Consider the following 14,794-nt stretch of genomic DNA (forward strand, 5'->3'; position numbering starts at 1 on the left):
AAAATTGAGGCTCAAACAAGGGCTATACGTATAAAAACGAGTAAAAGCAGTTACGTCTTATCTATGTCTTGAGAACCAATAGTGGAACTCATTTACGTTATTTATGGCATTGTCAAACTTTCCATATTATATATGTCAGGGAGTCCATTATTAAATATTGTTTTGTCGAAAAATTGAATATAGGTGAAAATTTCAGAACGACGCAAGTGTTGTTAATGGATATAGAAATGACACTTGTGCTGTTACGTGTATAAATATGAGTATAAGTAGTCACGGTCCATTCGTTCCTTGAAAAATAATAAGTGAAACTTATTTATATTGTAATATTTACATGACATGTACAAAAGTTGATAGATATGTTTATTAATTTAATCGTCACATATAAGTGTGATAACTTATATTTTCACCAGCCCAATAATATAAATGTTATGTCATTTTTATCGTTCTTTGTGATTAGTCAATCTTTTGTGTTATATACGTTAGTGAGTCCATTATTAGAGTCATTTCATTGAAAAAATCAAACTCTAATAGATAACGACTGTAGTGTCGTTTTACTTTATAGATAACGACTGGAATGATGTTCTATATTTCAGACAACATTTGGAGTGTTATTACATTCAACGGTTGCGGATAACACAAAAAATACACTAAATATGAAAATAATACCAACTAAATATTATTTAATAATAAAAATACAATAAAGATGAGATTTCTAAGAATATATTTCCCTCTTCTTTGAATGTAAGTGCAATTTTTCAATGTAAATGATATGCTAACCAAACCCTTGTTCAAATACTCAAAAGATACCAAAAATAAGTGAAGAATATAACAAAAAAACATAATTTTAGAATAGCAAGAATAGTTATTGAAGAAAAGAAAATAGGTTATTGTAATTTTGAGAACTTAAAATTGAAGAAGATGATTAGGGGAAGAAGATGAATTTTCACAAATTTGTAGTAGATTTCGTGAGATTTTCACAAAGAGGAAGAAGAAGAGAGACATTGATTCTTGAATTTGGGAGAATAGAGTTTACCTGAGAAGAACACGGGTGAATGAGGGAATTTGGAAGAATTTTTGTGTTAAAATGTGGATGATAGTTTGGTCATTTTATTAATTAAACCATCCTAATTTTTTTTTTCTCTTTTTTGTTTTGGTGAAAGGCTATATATTCAAAATTATTGGACAACCTAGGTATCTCACCAAATTCCCCGTGTATTTACCCACCGACCACTGCTCCGAGAAGTTCCATCCGATTCGGGTCGAGTACCAATTATGAAGGAAAATTATGGATTGGGACTTTTTTGTGATCCTTTAGGTGGGCCAAGATGCTGGGCTTGGACTAGATTGAATGGAAATTTACGAGGAGGCTCCAATTGCTCACGCACGTGCTGTTCCGTGCTAATTGCGGCATAACATTCATTTTCTCCCGCCAATCACCAAATGAATCCCTTCTTGTGCTCCAAATTCCCAATTTTACCCTTCCCATTTCCCTTAATCTTCTCTCTCTCCCCGCCCATTCCCATTCTTCCTTGAGAAGCTTTGCCTTCCGCAGCCAACAAATAATTTTGCACTCTCTACTGTTATACAGAAAGCAAAACCTTTTCGCTTCGCTGCACTGAAATTCATCTGTTTAACATTTCTAGTTTATATACCCTGAAAGTTCGTGCCGTCAAATACAATTTGAAGTACAATGTTGGAAGGCAAACAAGATTTGGTTTATGATAACCCCTCGAAACCCTTTGCCAGTGTGTGCTTTGTTCTCGTCGGATTCGACTCCATTAAGAAAGACAAGGTTTCCTAATTTCTGGTTTTTCCATTCAAATAACTAATACTTATTTTTCGGTGACTTTATTTACGGTTCTTGAGGTTCCAGGGGAATGGTTTCCTTTTAAATTGTTTTATTTTTATCTCTGATTTCAATTGTACTCTTCATTCTGTTTGGGTCAAATGGATATTTCACACTGACTTTTAAATTTGTCAGTTCCGGCCGAAGCTTTTAGAAGGCGGAGGGGTTGATGCTGGTAATTACAGTCCGGACTGCACTCATGTGATTGTTGACAAGCTTATTTATGTGAGTGCAGAATTTTTACTTCAACTGCATATTGTATATACGAGCCATTTTGATTTTGTGCCCCTCTAAAGGAATAATTAGTTGGGATATAATAGTTATTTTTCCTGTAATTGACGAGATTGGTCAAGTGAAGAACTGATTTGATGTATTGTGGTACAGGATGATCCCATATGCGTTGCTGCACGTAGAGATGGGAAGACGTTGGTGACTGGCTTATGGATTGATCATAGTTTTGATGTGGGAATGCCTGTTGATTCCACCTCCGTGAGTTTCTCTATGCATGCACTTATTTATTTTAGATGTCGTAGTTAGTTTACAAAGTATTTCGTTATCTTTGCTAAAGCATAAAGATGCCTTATTGTCTACTCGAAGAGCATGAATCAGCATTTTTTTTTTTGCTCGATCAACTTTTTTCATATGAATTGCTTCTGCTTCTTTGTTTGGTAAAATTTTCTTCTGCTATGTCAACAGTATCATATGCTTCGAACTTTCAAGTGTTAATGACATTCAAGATCCCAACTTTCTTCTCTGGCCTTGAAGTTTACACAGAGTTAACATTCATGTTTCCTTACAGGTCATGTATAGGCCTCCAAGAGACTTGAACGGGATTCCGGGTGCTAATTCTCTGATTGTTTGCTTGACTGGATATCAACGGCAGGACCGAGATGACATCATGGTTCTAGCAGCTTCCTTCTATATCACACTTTTTACTCATTAAACACAATATACTATTATAATTTTGCATGTTGCATTGAGTAGCTAGAATCTTAAATAGATCCCTATATGCTCGGCGTAATGCGATCCTACTATTCACTTGTTTTTCCTCACAGACCATGGTCAGCCTGATGGGTGCAAATTTTTCAAAGCCATTGGTTGCTAACAAGGTTACTCATCTGATATGCTACAAATTTGAGGGTGGGTTGTTTTAAATATGCAGTTCCATGGGATAGTATGTATTGGCTTCAACTTTTATAACATCGTTATATCCACTCTTTTCCTTATGTTGTCATGTTCAAATTTTGTTAATTCGAAATATTTATTATTTTTCATTTATCAGGATAAAATTTCTTATGCAGCTAGTTGTTAGTTAATAAACTCTTTAATAACTTAATCAGCATTTCATCTCTCTGAGTCTGCTTTCTTGCTGGAACCCAAGTGTTTCTAAAGAAAAGTCATGTTTATCAATCTGCTTGGATGAGATCCATGAATTGCACTTGTTTGATCCATGAATTGCACTTGTTTGAGACTATAATTCTATTTCTCTCTGCTAGATGTACTGTATTTATGTGGCTTACTCTATAATTTCCATATGCTGGCTTCCCCTTTTACTGCTTTTCATCTAGCACATCTTTGTCTGCTTGTGTATACATTTGCACTGATCATCAGTGGACAAATTGAAAAACAGACAAATATATTGTGTGTTTTGGAGCCGTTAATTGTATTTGAATGTTATACTCATATTTGTAAACATCTATAGTTTTATTTTGATTGATGAAGTATTCTGGCAACGTTGGATTTAAATAGAAATTTGTTTATTGAATAGGGGAGAAATATCAGCTTGCCAAGAAAATGAAGAAGATAAAGCTTGTTAACCATCGCTGGTTGGAAGATTGGTATGCCCGGTCTAATCTTCAGGCTGTTGATGTTATTATTCTCTAGTGTTTTTTTTTTTAATTAACTATAAACATGGTTATTTCATTCTGCCACCCCGCTACATGCAAATGCTTTAAGCTTTTTTTCCTTTCTTCTGTTATCTATTATTGTATTTATTCTAGTATCAGTTATCTCATTATGTATTTATCAGTTTGAGGGCTTGGGAACTTCTTCCAGAAGATGAATATGATAAGTGGTGAGTTACAATTTTGCTTTTCTCTCGAGACGTGGTAGAGTTCTATTTGTAATAAGCTGTGCATATCTGTTCTTTCTAGCAATTGGATTCCATTTCTTCTTTTGGCAGTGATGTTATTAAGATTTAAGTCCTTCATTTTTCATTAATAATAGTAATTTTGAACCATGCCTTAAATTTTTTTTCCTGCTGCAGTGGGTATGAGTTGGAGGTGATGGAAGCTGAAGCCAAGGATTCTGATGAAGAGACAGAAGACATGGCTACTATGAAAGATGCAGAAAGAAAGGTTGGCAGTGCTCTGAATACACGATCGGAGATGAAATGTCCTTATGAGTCACTAGTGAAGCAGGAAGTCTTGAGAAACAGCTTAAATTTAAGTGCATCTAAAAGTTCGACAAATATTGGCAACAGCAATGAGGTCCTATCGACTCTTGGAAAGGTGAACTTTGATCAATCATCATTTTTGAAGGAAAGTCATAATAAGCATCTTGAAATGCTAGTCTCTTGCAGTGCCAGAAGTCCTGGAAAAATGTCCTCTGATGTGCCATCGGGTACAAGGTTTCTTGAAAAGGTTGAAAATGACTTGGCTTCCTCATCTAGAAGTGCTAAAATGTCTCCTAATACTGTTGTGTCAAAATTAGGTGAGAATAGTTATTCCAGGAAAACTCCTGCGGAGCCCAGTCTCCTGCTATTCTCTGAAAGAATTGAAAGTAATGCAGGAAATACTTCTACCTCGAACGCAGACGAACTTAGGGCAAGTAGTGGTTTTAACATATCCTACTGGGAGAAGCACCAGGATGGAGCTGGTTTTGATAGAGTAAAAACACCTTCAAAGAGACCTGCATTGCACCTTGACTGGGAGCAAACTACGACATTGCCTGAGAAGAGGAAAATGACAGTCCTGGATGGTAGTTCCAAATCAGTAAAGATGAGTAATGATCCAAAAATGAAAGTGGGATATGAATCGTTCGTAAAGAGAACTGAAGGGTTGGTGTCTGAATCTTTGGTTGGTAATTCACACGTGTTGGCTGGTCATATTTCTCCTGTACATAATTCAGGTGAGGAAACTGATTTGGACCCCATGAAAGCTGTTGACATTTATAGAACTGCCGTATTACGGGCTAGGCAAGACTGCAGCGAGAAACTGATTCAACATACTTGCGAGGGATTGAAAATGAGGGGCTTGTCCTGCAATTTGGATGCAAAAGACCTTTGTTTGAGCAGAACAGAAAGATCCACTGATGAAGTTGAGATGCAGCAAAGTAATCTACAAAATATTGAACGATTATCTTCTGGAGCTAATGTATCAGAGGTTGAAAAAATCAATGTTCAGGTTGATTTGGACTTGCCAAAGGAAGGACATACTGGCCCTCGATCAAAATTACTTGGGAGAAAGATGCTCGCGAAAAATACATCTGGTTCTAGATCAAGTATCAGTAAAGGAGACACTACAAAACCTAAAGGTTCTATCAGCCTTCATGAAGTCATCTCACCGAATGATTCTGCAAGGTATTCAATTGGAGCAGTCTCAAAGGAAGGCTATGAGAAAGTTGCTCGTACTGGGAAGGTTAAGATGGCTTGTACTGATAAAGATGGACACGTGTATGATGAAACTGAAGCTCCAGAGGACAATGAGGAACATAAATTTGATGTGGCAGGTGACAAGCAGAGGTCTACTGGAGTTGAAGCTCCACATTCAGAAAATATGCGTGCAGATAGAGGGGTAGATGTTAATGATATAGCGAAGCGAGTTGATGGAAATGTTAAAGGTGTGAAGAAAAAGGATGAAAAATCTGGGGCAAATGATACTGAAGTTAATAAGGCTGTTTTTGGCATCAAAACTGGATTGAGCGAATCAAGACCCGTAAAGGATGCTGGAGAGAGAAAAGTAACCAAGGGAAAGAAGCATAGTTTAACTAAAACTAAGATTAAGGCATCTTTAACAATGGAAAATTTGGAGAATCCTCAGGAGGATACTCAGAAGGATGGATCCAACACCAAACGGGATGAAGAGAAGACAGAGGCAGATGACAAGGAAACAATTTCGTTGGCTATTATAACTAAGGGAAGAACACTAAAGGATGCAAATGTAAGTGACACTGAAGTTAATAATTCTGTTTGTGACAGGACAACTGGATTGGGCGAATCAACACTTGTAAAGGATGCTAGAGAGATAAAAGTAACCAAGGGAAAGAAGCATAGTTTAACTAAATCTAAGACTAAGGCATCTTTAGTGACAAAAAGGTTGGAGAGTCATCAGGAGGATGCTCAGAAGGATGGATCCATTACCAAACAGGATGAAGAGAAGACAGAGGCAGATGACAAAGAAACTATTTCGTTGGCTGTTAAAACGATGGCAAGAACACTGAAAATGGATGCAAAAGCTGGGGCAAATGAAAATGACACTGAAGTTAATAACTCTGTTTGTGGCAAGAAAACTGGATTGAGCGAATCAAGATCAGTAGAGGATGCTAGAGAGAGAAAAGTAACCAAGAGAAAGAAGCATAGTTTAACTAAAACTAAGACTAAGGTGTCTTTAATGACAGAAATGTTGGTAAGTTATCCAGATGATGCTCAGAAGGATGGATCCAACACCAAACAAGATGTAGAGAAGACACATGCAGATGACAAAGAAATAATTTCCTTGACTGATAAGACCAAGGCAAGACCATCCAAGAAGTTAAAACGCTCTATAAATGTAGAGAAGGAAAAGGAACCTGTTATTGTTGGGGGTCAAAATGTGAGCACAGATAAAAAATCATCTGGGGAATTGACGTTTAGATCTTCTAAAAAGCCTCTGAAAAGTGGGATGAACATAGCTGACTCAGATTTAGCGAAGGGGATACAAATCGTAAAGGGGAACAGTGAACCTGCATGTTTTATATTGAGTGGGCATAAGCTACAAAGGAAGGAGTTTCGGCAGGTTTTAAGGCATTTGAAAGGAAGAGTATGCAGAGATTCTCATCAGTGGTCATATCAGGCTACACATTTCATTGTTCCAGATCCTATAAGAAGAACTGAAAAGTTTTTTGCTGCTGCTGCATCTGGAAGGTATATCCTATATTAAGCAATGCTCATAAATCCGCTTGTTGTTGATTTAGTTCGTGACTGTCTTTAAATAAATTGATTTTGCAGTTGGATTCTGAAGACGGATTACTTAATGGCTAGCAATGAGGCTGGAATATTTTTGGCGGAGGAGCCATATGAATTACACAAGAAATGCTTGAGTGAAGATGGTGCAATCAACTTAGAGGCTCCAAGGAAGTGGCGTCTCTTGAGGGAGAGAACCGGTCATGGTGCATTTTATGGAATGCATATTATCATATATGGAGAATGCGTTGCCCCTCCTTTGGTATGTGGCCGACCGACCATGCTGACTTCTAAAATTTTTTTGTTCAAGTTGATTGATTTTAGTTTTTCATTTGTAACTTTCTTTACTTGATAAAGCACAATGATAGTATGCTGTTACTTCTTTTTCTGCGTTCTTTTCACAAATCAGTTTTATTACTCTTGTCACCAATCAGGACACTTTGAAACGTGTTGTGAAGGCTGGAGATGGGACCATATTGGCAACTTCACCCCCTTACACGCGCTTTCTAAAATCCAAAGTCGATTTCGCCATTGTTAGTCCTGGCATTCCACGTATAGATATGTGGGTTCAGGAGTTCCTAAGACATAAAATACCTTGTGTGGTGGCCGACTATTTGGTCGAGTATGTCTGCAAGCCAGGTTATTCCCTAGAACGGCATGTACAATATAATACCCATGCTTGGGCTGAGAAGTCAGTCAAGAACCTCGTAAATTGCATGGAAGAGGTCATTGAGGACGTGAGAACACCAGAAAATGATGACTTAGCATGTACCGTGTGTGGGTCTCGTGATCAAGGCGATGAAATGCTTATTTGTGGTGACGATAGTGGTTCGGCTGGGTGTGGCATTGGTACCCATATTGATTGCTGTGATCCTCCACTTGAAGATGTTCCAGAGGACGATTGGTTTTGCACAGAGTGTAGAAAGAAGAGAGAGAGTATTAGAAAGAGCCCCAGAAAAAGGGCCTTCATATCAAAGAACTAATATTATTACCCTTTGCTGGGGTGTGCAGTTTTAGTCCATTGATGCATAAACCCGTTTTATAAATTAAGCTTAGTGGTTCTCTGTCTGTAAGTATTATATTTGCTGGTTGGCTTAGTGAATAAACGTTCCTAGCGGACAAGATATCATGTTAAATCCATAATGTATCCGCATATTATTTATTTTTTTGGTGCTAATATTGAATGGTCCATGGTTGTAATACATATTAAAGGTTTTTTTTTTTTTTAATTAAATACACCTCGTTAGCAGTATCAAGTGTTTATTTTGTTCATTGGAGTTAGAGATCGGGGCTGAGTTAAATACGTCGGCCCGAGAAATTTCCAAATCTGTTAAAAAGTTTTGGGCCGGATGCTAAATGGGCTAAAATTGGATTTTGGAGCATGATCAGACCTGCTTTGTAACTAGTCCACGGCTAAAGGCCCGAAGGAACTACAGCTCGAAATGGTTCTGTTTTATATGGAAAATTTAACATAAATAGTGAGGCATTAACGACTTAAAATTTGTTTTCCTTTTTCACTTTTCGTGTTTAGTTTAAACTGTTGCGACCCTCCTCCCTTTTTTAAAAAGGTTGAACTCCAACCTTAAGAGCTTTCACTGTCCCGCCCCTAGAGTATCGTGAGAGAGATAAATCGTGGAATGTGTCCCAACAGATCAGGGAATAAGAACTTGTCCATACACTGGTGCCCATAAGGAGTCCAATTCCATATTTCAGGAATCAAATCCTCACACTATGGCTGCCGGCAAGATTGAAAGTACCTCACTCCTGTCCTTTGTACAATTGGATTATACCCCTCTTTAACTCCTTAATTGAGCGGTCCATGGTAGTGAAAATGTACAAAATTTACATTTAATGCTTCCAAAAAAAAAAAAGGTAACATTTCAAGATTGACATTTCATTTCAGAGGGTCATGTCTCTGTGTGTTTTAGCCATTGTTTGATAAAGCTATTAGAGATTTTAAGTTTGTGAATTCATGAAATGTGTGAATAAAATTATTGGTTCAATACAACTTATACTTAAAATTGAAATTTGACCTGATAAGGAGAAGAAAAATTTGCCAAACAAGAAATTATAATTGGATTCATCATAGAGTTGATGACGTCTAAGTAGAGACGGTAAAGCAATCGAAAGAAGTGCATTCAAATGAATTGCGTACTTATCATATGCAAAACAATAAGATGAACTGATATGCAAAACGAGAAGATGAGCTGGACAGTAGTAATAATTCATGTATCCAATTATCTCATCTAGTCTCTATATATAGGCAGATTAGTTTAATTAATTAATTTACTTACTTACTTTTGCTTCTATTTCTTTCCCTTTCCCACTCCGAAATAGAAAGATTAAAAATAACAAAATGCTTGAAAATAGAAATGAAAAAGAGAGCATAGTATTCCTTCACGTGCTCACAATCATCAGTTACCCTCTTTTGCTCGATGTTTCCAACATTCATAAAAAACTGTTATTATTAAATTATTTATTACCATAAACATAAATTAGTTATAATAATCTATGAAAGAGTCCTCTTTGAGTATGTGTGAGAGAAAGAGATGCATACTTCAAAAGGTGAAACTCGTGAGAAACAACCCTTTTCTTTAGCCACAAGAAAATAAGAAATGGTTATTTTTATGATAATTTATCCCCCATATCTATTAACTAATAACAATAAATTTTAAAATTTTACTTTGTCAGAATAACCACGTAACCTTGAACCCTCCTTGACGTCTCCTGGCCCTATTAGGTGGGGGAGCGAGGGGGGGTCGGCCTGTACGTGTATCTTTATTAATTTTGCTATTAGACTCCATTTGATTCGTCAAATTTTATATGAAACTTGGAATTCGAATTCGAATTTCTACTTTTTGCCTGTTTGATTGACAAAATTTTTCAGGGAATTCATTTTCCATGTAATTCTAGGTACAACACCTTAAAACGTGATTTTCCATCTTTTATTTTCCTAGGGGTTGGTGGTTTTTGGTTTTTCACCTTTTTTTTTTTGCTTTTTTTTTTTTAATTGTTGGCAATGAGAACAAATTCTAGGAACAATTGTAAAATAGGATATACATGAAATTGACAATTTTCATGTAAAATAAAATCAAACGAATACCAAAATATAGATGATTTTTTGATTTTTTTTGGGGCAATGGAAACAAATTCTAGGAACAATAGTAGAAGTGGATATCCCTTAAATTGACAATTTTCATATAAAAAAAGCCAAACGAACACCAAAAAATACTTTTACTTCAACATTTTTCACGTGGAAAATTATACCAATCAAACACAATAATTTACAATTCTCAGGAAAATAATTTCTAGGTAATTCAATTCCCTAAAATTCATTTTCTTTCCACCAAAATTCCATCTTCACAATCAAACAGATCCTTACTTTATTTGTAGTTGAAGTTAGAAAATTTGATTCGACTACAAGAAGTGACGTCATACTTTTCATTTGTACTCCACTATCCTCCACATGCTAGCAACTAGTGATACACCAATTTCTTTTTTTTTTTGATCGGTAAATGTAAATATATAGATAAAAAATGTACTATGTACAAGTACACTGGGCATACTCGGGTGAGACAATGTCCGTAATCAAATACAAGTATACCGGGCATGCTAAAGCGAATCAATGTCCATAAACATACATGAAAAATCAATGATCAAAATACTAATAAACCCCATTAGCAAGAGAATCAAAACATTCAGATACAAAACGAACATAGCTTTGTATACGTGTGTTTTGATTTTCCTAACAATGGATTCAACTTGCACTTTCGTACCATCAAAAACACAACAATTCCTAGCCATCCAAATGTAGTAGACAGTAGTAGCAAAAGCAATCCGTTTAACACGGCTCGGCTAACTCTTCCCCTGTACTTCTTTTTTAAACCATTTAAAAGAGCTCGGCAAAGTAGACATGGAACGCCTAATACCCAACCAAAATCTAATCTGTTTCCATACTTCGGAAGTGACCGGCATCCAAAAACCAAGTGCTGGATAGATTCGTCCAGCACCTCACATAGTGGGCAGATTCGGTCTATCTCCAAGTGCAATAGCTAGTCCCTCGTCTGGAGCTTACAATGGGTAGCTAACCATAAAATAAACGCGTGTTTGGGAGTGATGGAGCCATCCCAAACAGTTCTGGACCAGAGAAGAAATCCCCCCTTCGACCTGAAGTAGTCATAAGCTGCTGAAGTAGAAAAATTTTCAGAATCTGTCCAGCTACACAATTTGTCCAATGTTGAAATCCCGTCACTTTGGGCAGCAATAATGCTGTCCCGGATGTCAAGCAGTTTTTTAATGAGTGGGGAGTCTTGTTTCTTCACGCTATACACCCAAAAATCTATCCTTTGAAGGTAGACTTCATTAATCCATTTAATCCAAAGCGAGTCCTTCTTACAATGGATATTCCAAAGTGTTTTAGAAAGGAGTGCTGAATTCCAACATTTCAAGTCCTTGAAACCGAGCCCCCCCTCAACCTTAAGGAGGCAAATAGTGTTCCAAGCAACCAAAGGCTTCCAAGCGAGTTATAGCTTATTTGACTGTCTTTTTTCCTAATTTCCAATGAAAACATATAAGTGTTGTCTGTAAAAATAAAAGAATAAAAAAAATCATTGATATTGACTGTATAGCATGGTTGATCCTCATACACTAATGACTAAAATCTCTAGTTTCATATTTTAGTCTTGAAGACAGTCTTAAGGTTAGCTTACTCTTACTGCATGTCCTTTCATTCCCTCCATCTTTTGCGGACTCAAAAGAGACATTAGTGATTTATTTTCAAAAGGACTTTATTTTGACCGTAACTTTCAGATAGGTAACAACTAATTAACTAATCACACTATCCTAAGAGATATGAGATTCTCTATTGCTTTGATTGAATTTTGAAAAGTCTTTTACTATTCAAAACAATGGAGCTTTTGATCAAGAACTTCTCGCCTCCCCCATTTGGGCTCTCACTTGAATCGAAATCCTTTTTTTGTGAAAAGGCTATATTTCAACCCAACTAACACCTAGAGGGGGGTGAATAGGTGTCTATGCGGAACTTAACAATTTAATTAAGTTATGCAAAAAGTCACATAAATTAAACGTTGTCCAGATTCATTCACATGATTTAACTACCTATGTTGAATTGCCGGTTGAATTGAAATTGAGAGAAAGCAATAAATAACACAAAAATTTTTGACGGAGAAAACCCAACTAGATAAAAACTCCGGGCACAAGCCAGTAGGGATTCACTATAGAAGACTCCAACTTACAGTACGCCAGACATGACTGTATCTAACAACACTCTGACCTCCTTACTGTATCAACCAAAGCTCTCCTGGACTCTGCAGATCTGCGCCAAAATCCCAGCCTTGTATTTCGTCTATTTTCCGTGAATCAACAAGAACTCCAGTTCTTCAATCAACCTCTTTCCCGGATCTTCAATCAACTGATCTTCTGGAAGTAGTGAGGATTTTTGATAGGTGTTTTGTTTGAAAAGGTTTTTGATATTTTTTTTTCAATGAATCATATGGTGAAGAGTTTTGCAATTGATCCTTTGGTAGAGAGGAAAATATTGTGCTATGTGTTTTGCTAAAGGTTGTTAATGAAAAGCGGGATTTTTGCTTATATAGTAGGTCATTTTTGGTAGTATGGAGCGTTTAAAATTCGCGAGGAAGGAAAATTACCAAATGCCGGATGACACTGTCACTCGAGCGAAGTGCTGACGAAACTCTAGTGACGCACTCTCGCTCGAGCGAAGTGGTGACGAAACTCCAGCGACGCAGGTTCTGTTATTTAAGCTCGAGCGAGGTCAGGGCGAAACTCTAGCACCAATCTTGCGCCGTTTTCATCTTCAAAGTATCCAACTTTACCCTAGACCTATAAATTAATTATTGCGAAATTGCAACACAAGTCCCTGAACTTTTAGACATTGACAACCTGGTCCTTGACTTTACAAACTCGACAAATTAGTCCTTTTGGTCACAGATTGCCAATTACAACATTTTCCTAACAAACTCCCCCTTTGGTATTCTGTGACAAAATTACACAAGACAGTCAAGGACACAAAAAAATGTAACTCCTAACGACTTATTCATTCAACTAAAGCAACTATCTTCTGTCGAACCTGTTTCCTGAAATACAAAAACTCAATACCAAGTGTAAAAGCACGTGAAATGAAAACAGTAGATAAAACAAGGAATAGTACATATGTAATTAATCAGATTAAGAAGCAATAGTAATGTAAGTCAAAAAACACCGAAAACATACATCAATATTGCTAAAACATCAAAACTTAATCTAGTCATTAAATAGATATCAAACCACAGTTATATCACACTTAATCTAATATATCACAGTTAAATTGAGATTAAACTATCTACTCCCCCTTTTTGTCACAAATGACAAAGGATCAAAAACTAAGACTAAAACTAAGAAGCAGCACCACACGCACTCGGTGACTCATCACTAGTCTCGTCACTCGAACTCTTATCCAATCGATCACGAATCCAACGCAACTGACGCTGACACACTGATAGAGCACGTCGAAATGAAGAAAGCTCAGCAGACTGATGCTCCGAAGTAGTACGTAATTGCGTAATCTTTGCCATCATACGAGCCTGCCGCGCGACTAAAGTAGACATCTGACCCATAAGCGTCACCATGGGGTCAACAGGCAAAGAAGCCACCCCTGGAGCAGAAGTAGATGTCGAAGGAAAGGCAGCTCGAAGCGGAGCAGCTGAAGGAAAATCCCAACGAGGCGGAAGAAAGACATGGGAATCCCAGTAAGAATATCAGTAATAGGATCAAAGGGCTCCGAAAAATCAAAAACATCAACGGGCTCAGCCTGAGTGGCAGCATGAGCCAAAGAGGACGGGACATGGGATCGACTCTGGTGAATGGTCTGCTGTCCTATTGGGCGACCTATACGAGTAGAAGACCTCTCAGGAAAAGATGCACCAAGAGAAAGGACAACCCGATGAATCAAACAGGCATAAGGTAACCCTAAACAACCCCCAGGAGTACGAAAAGAAGCTAGAATCTGCTGGCACACAAAAGTAGGAAGGTCGATAGAGTCCCCATGAAGTAGGGCATATAGAAAACGAGCCCATACCATCGGTAAAGAAAAAGTATGGGCAACAGGCCACAGGTTTGTGCACACGATGCACAACAAAACCTGTCGATCAGTGGGTAATGAACCCCGTGGCCATAGCCGTAGGCCCCCCAGTAGACAGGGTGTTCAAAGAGTCGACCAAACAGGGGCATCGACCGGAAGAAAAGTAGGGAGAAGATAGGGATACATCGGATGAGGAATCTGAGGTATACCTAACGCAAGAGCTACTGCAGACGGAGTAACTCGAAAAGAATGACCTCTAAGAAAACTCCTAAACGACGACCCATCTACCTCATGAATATTAGCATAAAACTCTTGAACGAGGAGTGGAGGTGGCGGTGTAAGACCAACAAGAAGGGGCTCCCAACCTCGAGAAACAAAAAGAGCAGTGAGGTCAACAGGAAGGTCAGATAGAATTACCTCACGCTCCATGAGAACGGGGCGTTAGGAGAACTGGGACGTGAAGACCTCCTGAGCTGTAACAGAAATAAATCGGGATCTACTATAAGATGTCGATCCACTAGCGGGCTGTGCAGAGGTACGAGAGCGCTTACGAGCCATCTGGCACATGCGAAGATGAAAAGAATAAGCATAATGTGAAATGCACGCATCACGATGCAACATGATATGAGAAGATGCACACACGGAAACACATATGATCCAATCACATAAACATGAATGAAAACACACA

General features: G+C 37.6%; 1 protein-coding gene across 1 annotated transcript; it reads left to right on the forward strand.

Annotated features, from left to right (window-relative positions):
* The first annotated feature begins 1,381 nt into the window (after window positions 1–1,381).
* Window positions 1,382–8,184, forward strand: LOC111411747 (BRCT domain-containing protein At4g02110-like). The gene is made up of 10 exons (XM_023042331.1): window positions 1,382–1,792; window positions 1,982–2,071; window positions 2,231–2,335; window positions 2,646–2,747; window positions 2,902–2,986; window positions 3,615–3,684; window positions 3,876–3,920; window positions 4,113–6,968; window positions 7,053–7,269; window positions 7,442–8,184. Exons 1-10 carry the CDS (start codon window positions 1,691–1,693, stop codon window positions 7,988–7,990), a joined length of 4,221 nt encoding a protein of 1,406 aa, XP_022898099.1. The 5' UTR covers window positions 1,382–1,690; the 3' UTR covers window positions 7,991–8,184.
* Window positions 8,185–14,794: the final 6,610 nt, after the last annotated feature.

The sequence above is a fragment of the Olea europaea genome, chromosome 16, assembly GCF_002742605.1.
Source record: "Olea europaea var. sylvestris chromosome 16, O_europaea_v1, whole genome shotgun sequence".
Taxonomy (NCBI): Eukaryota; Viridiplantae; Streptophyta; class Magnoliopsida; order Lamiales; family Oleaceae; genus Olea; species Olea europaea.

Coding starts and splice junctions, on each gene's coding strand:
- LOC111411747 (XM_023042331.1), top strand. CDS start 1,691: ATGTTGGAAGGCAAACAAGATTTGGTTTATGATAACCCCTCGAAACCC. Junction 2,072..2,230: donor TTGTTGACAAGCTTATTTAT/GTGAGTGCAGAA, acceptor ATTGTGGTACAG/GATGATCCCATATGCGTTGC. Junction 2,987..3,614: donor GATATGCTACAAATTTGAGG/GTGGGTTGTTTT, acceptor TTTATTGAATAG/GGGAGAAATATCAGCTTGCC.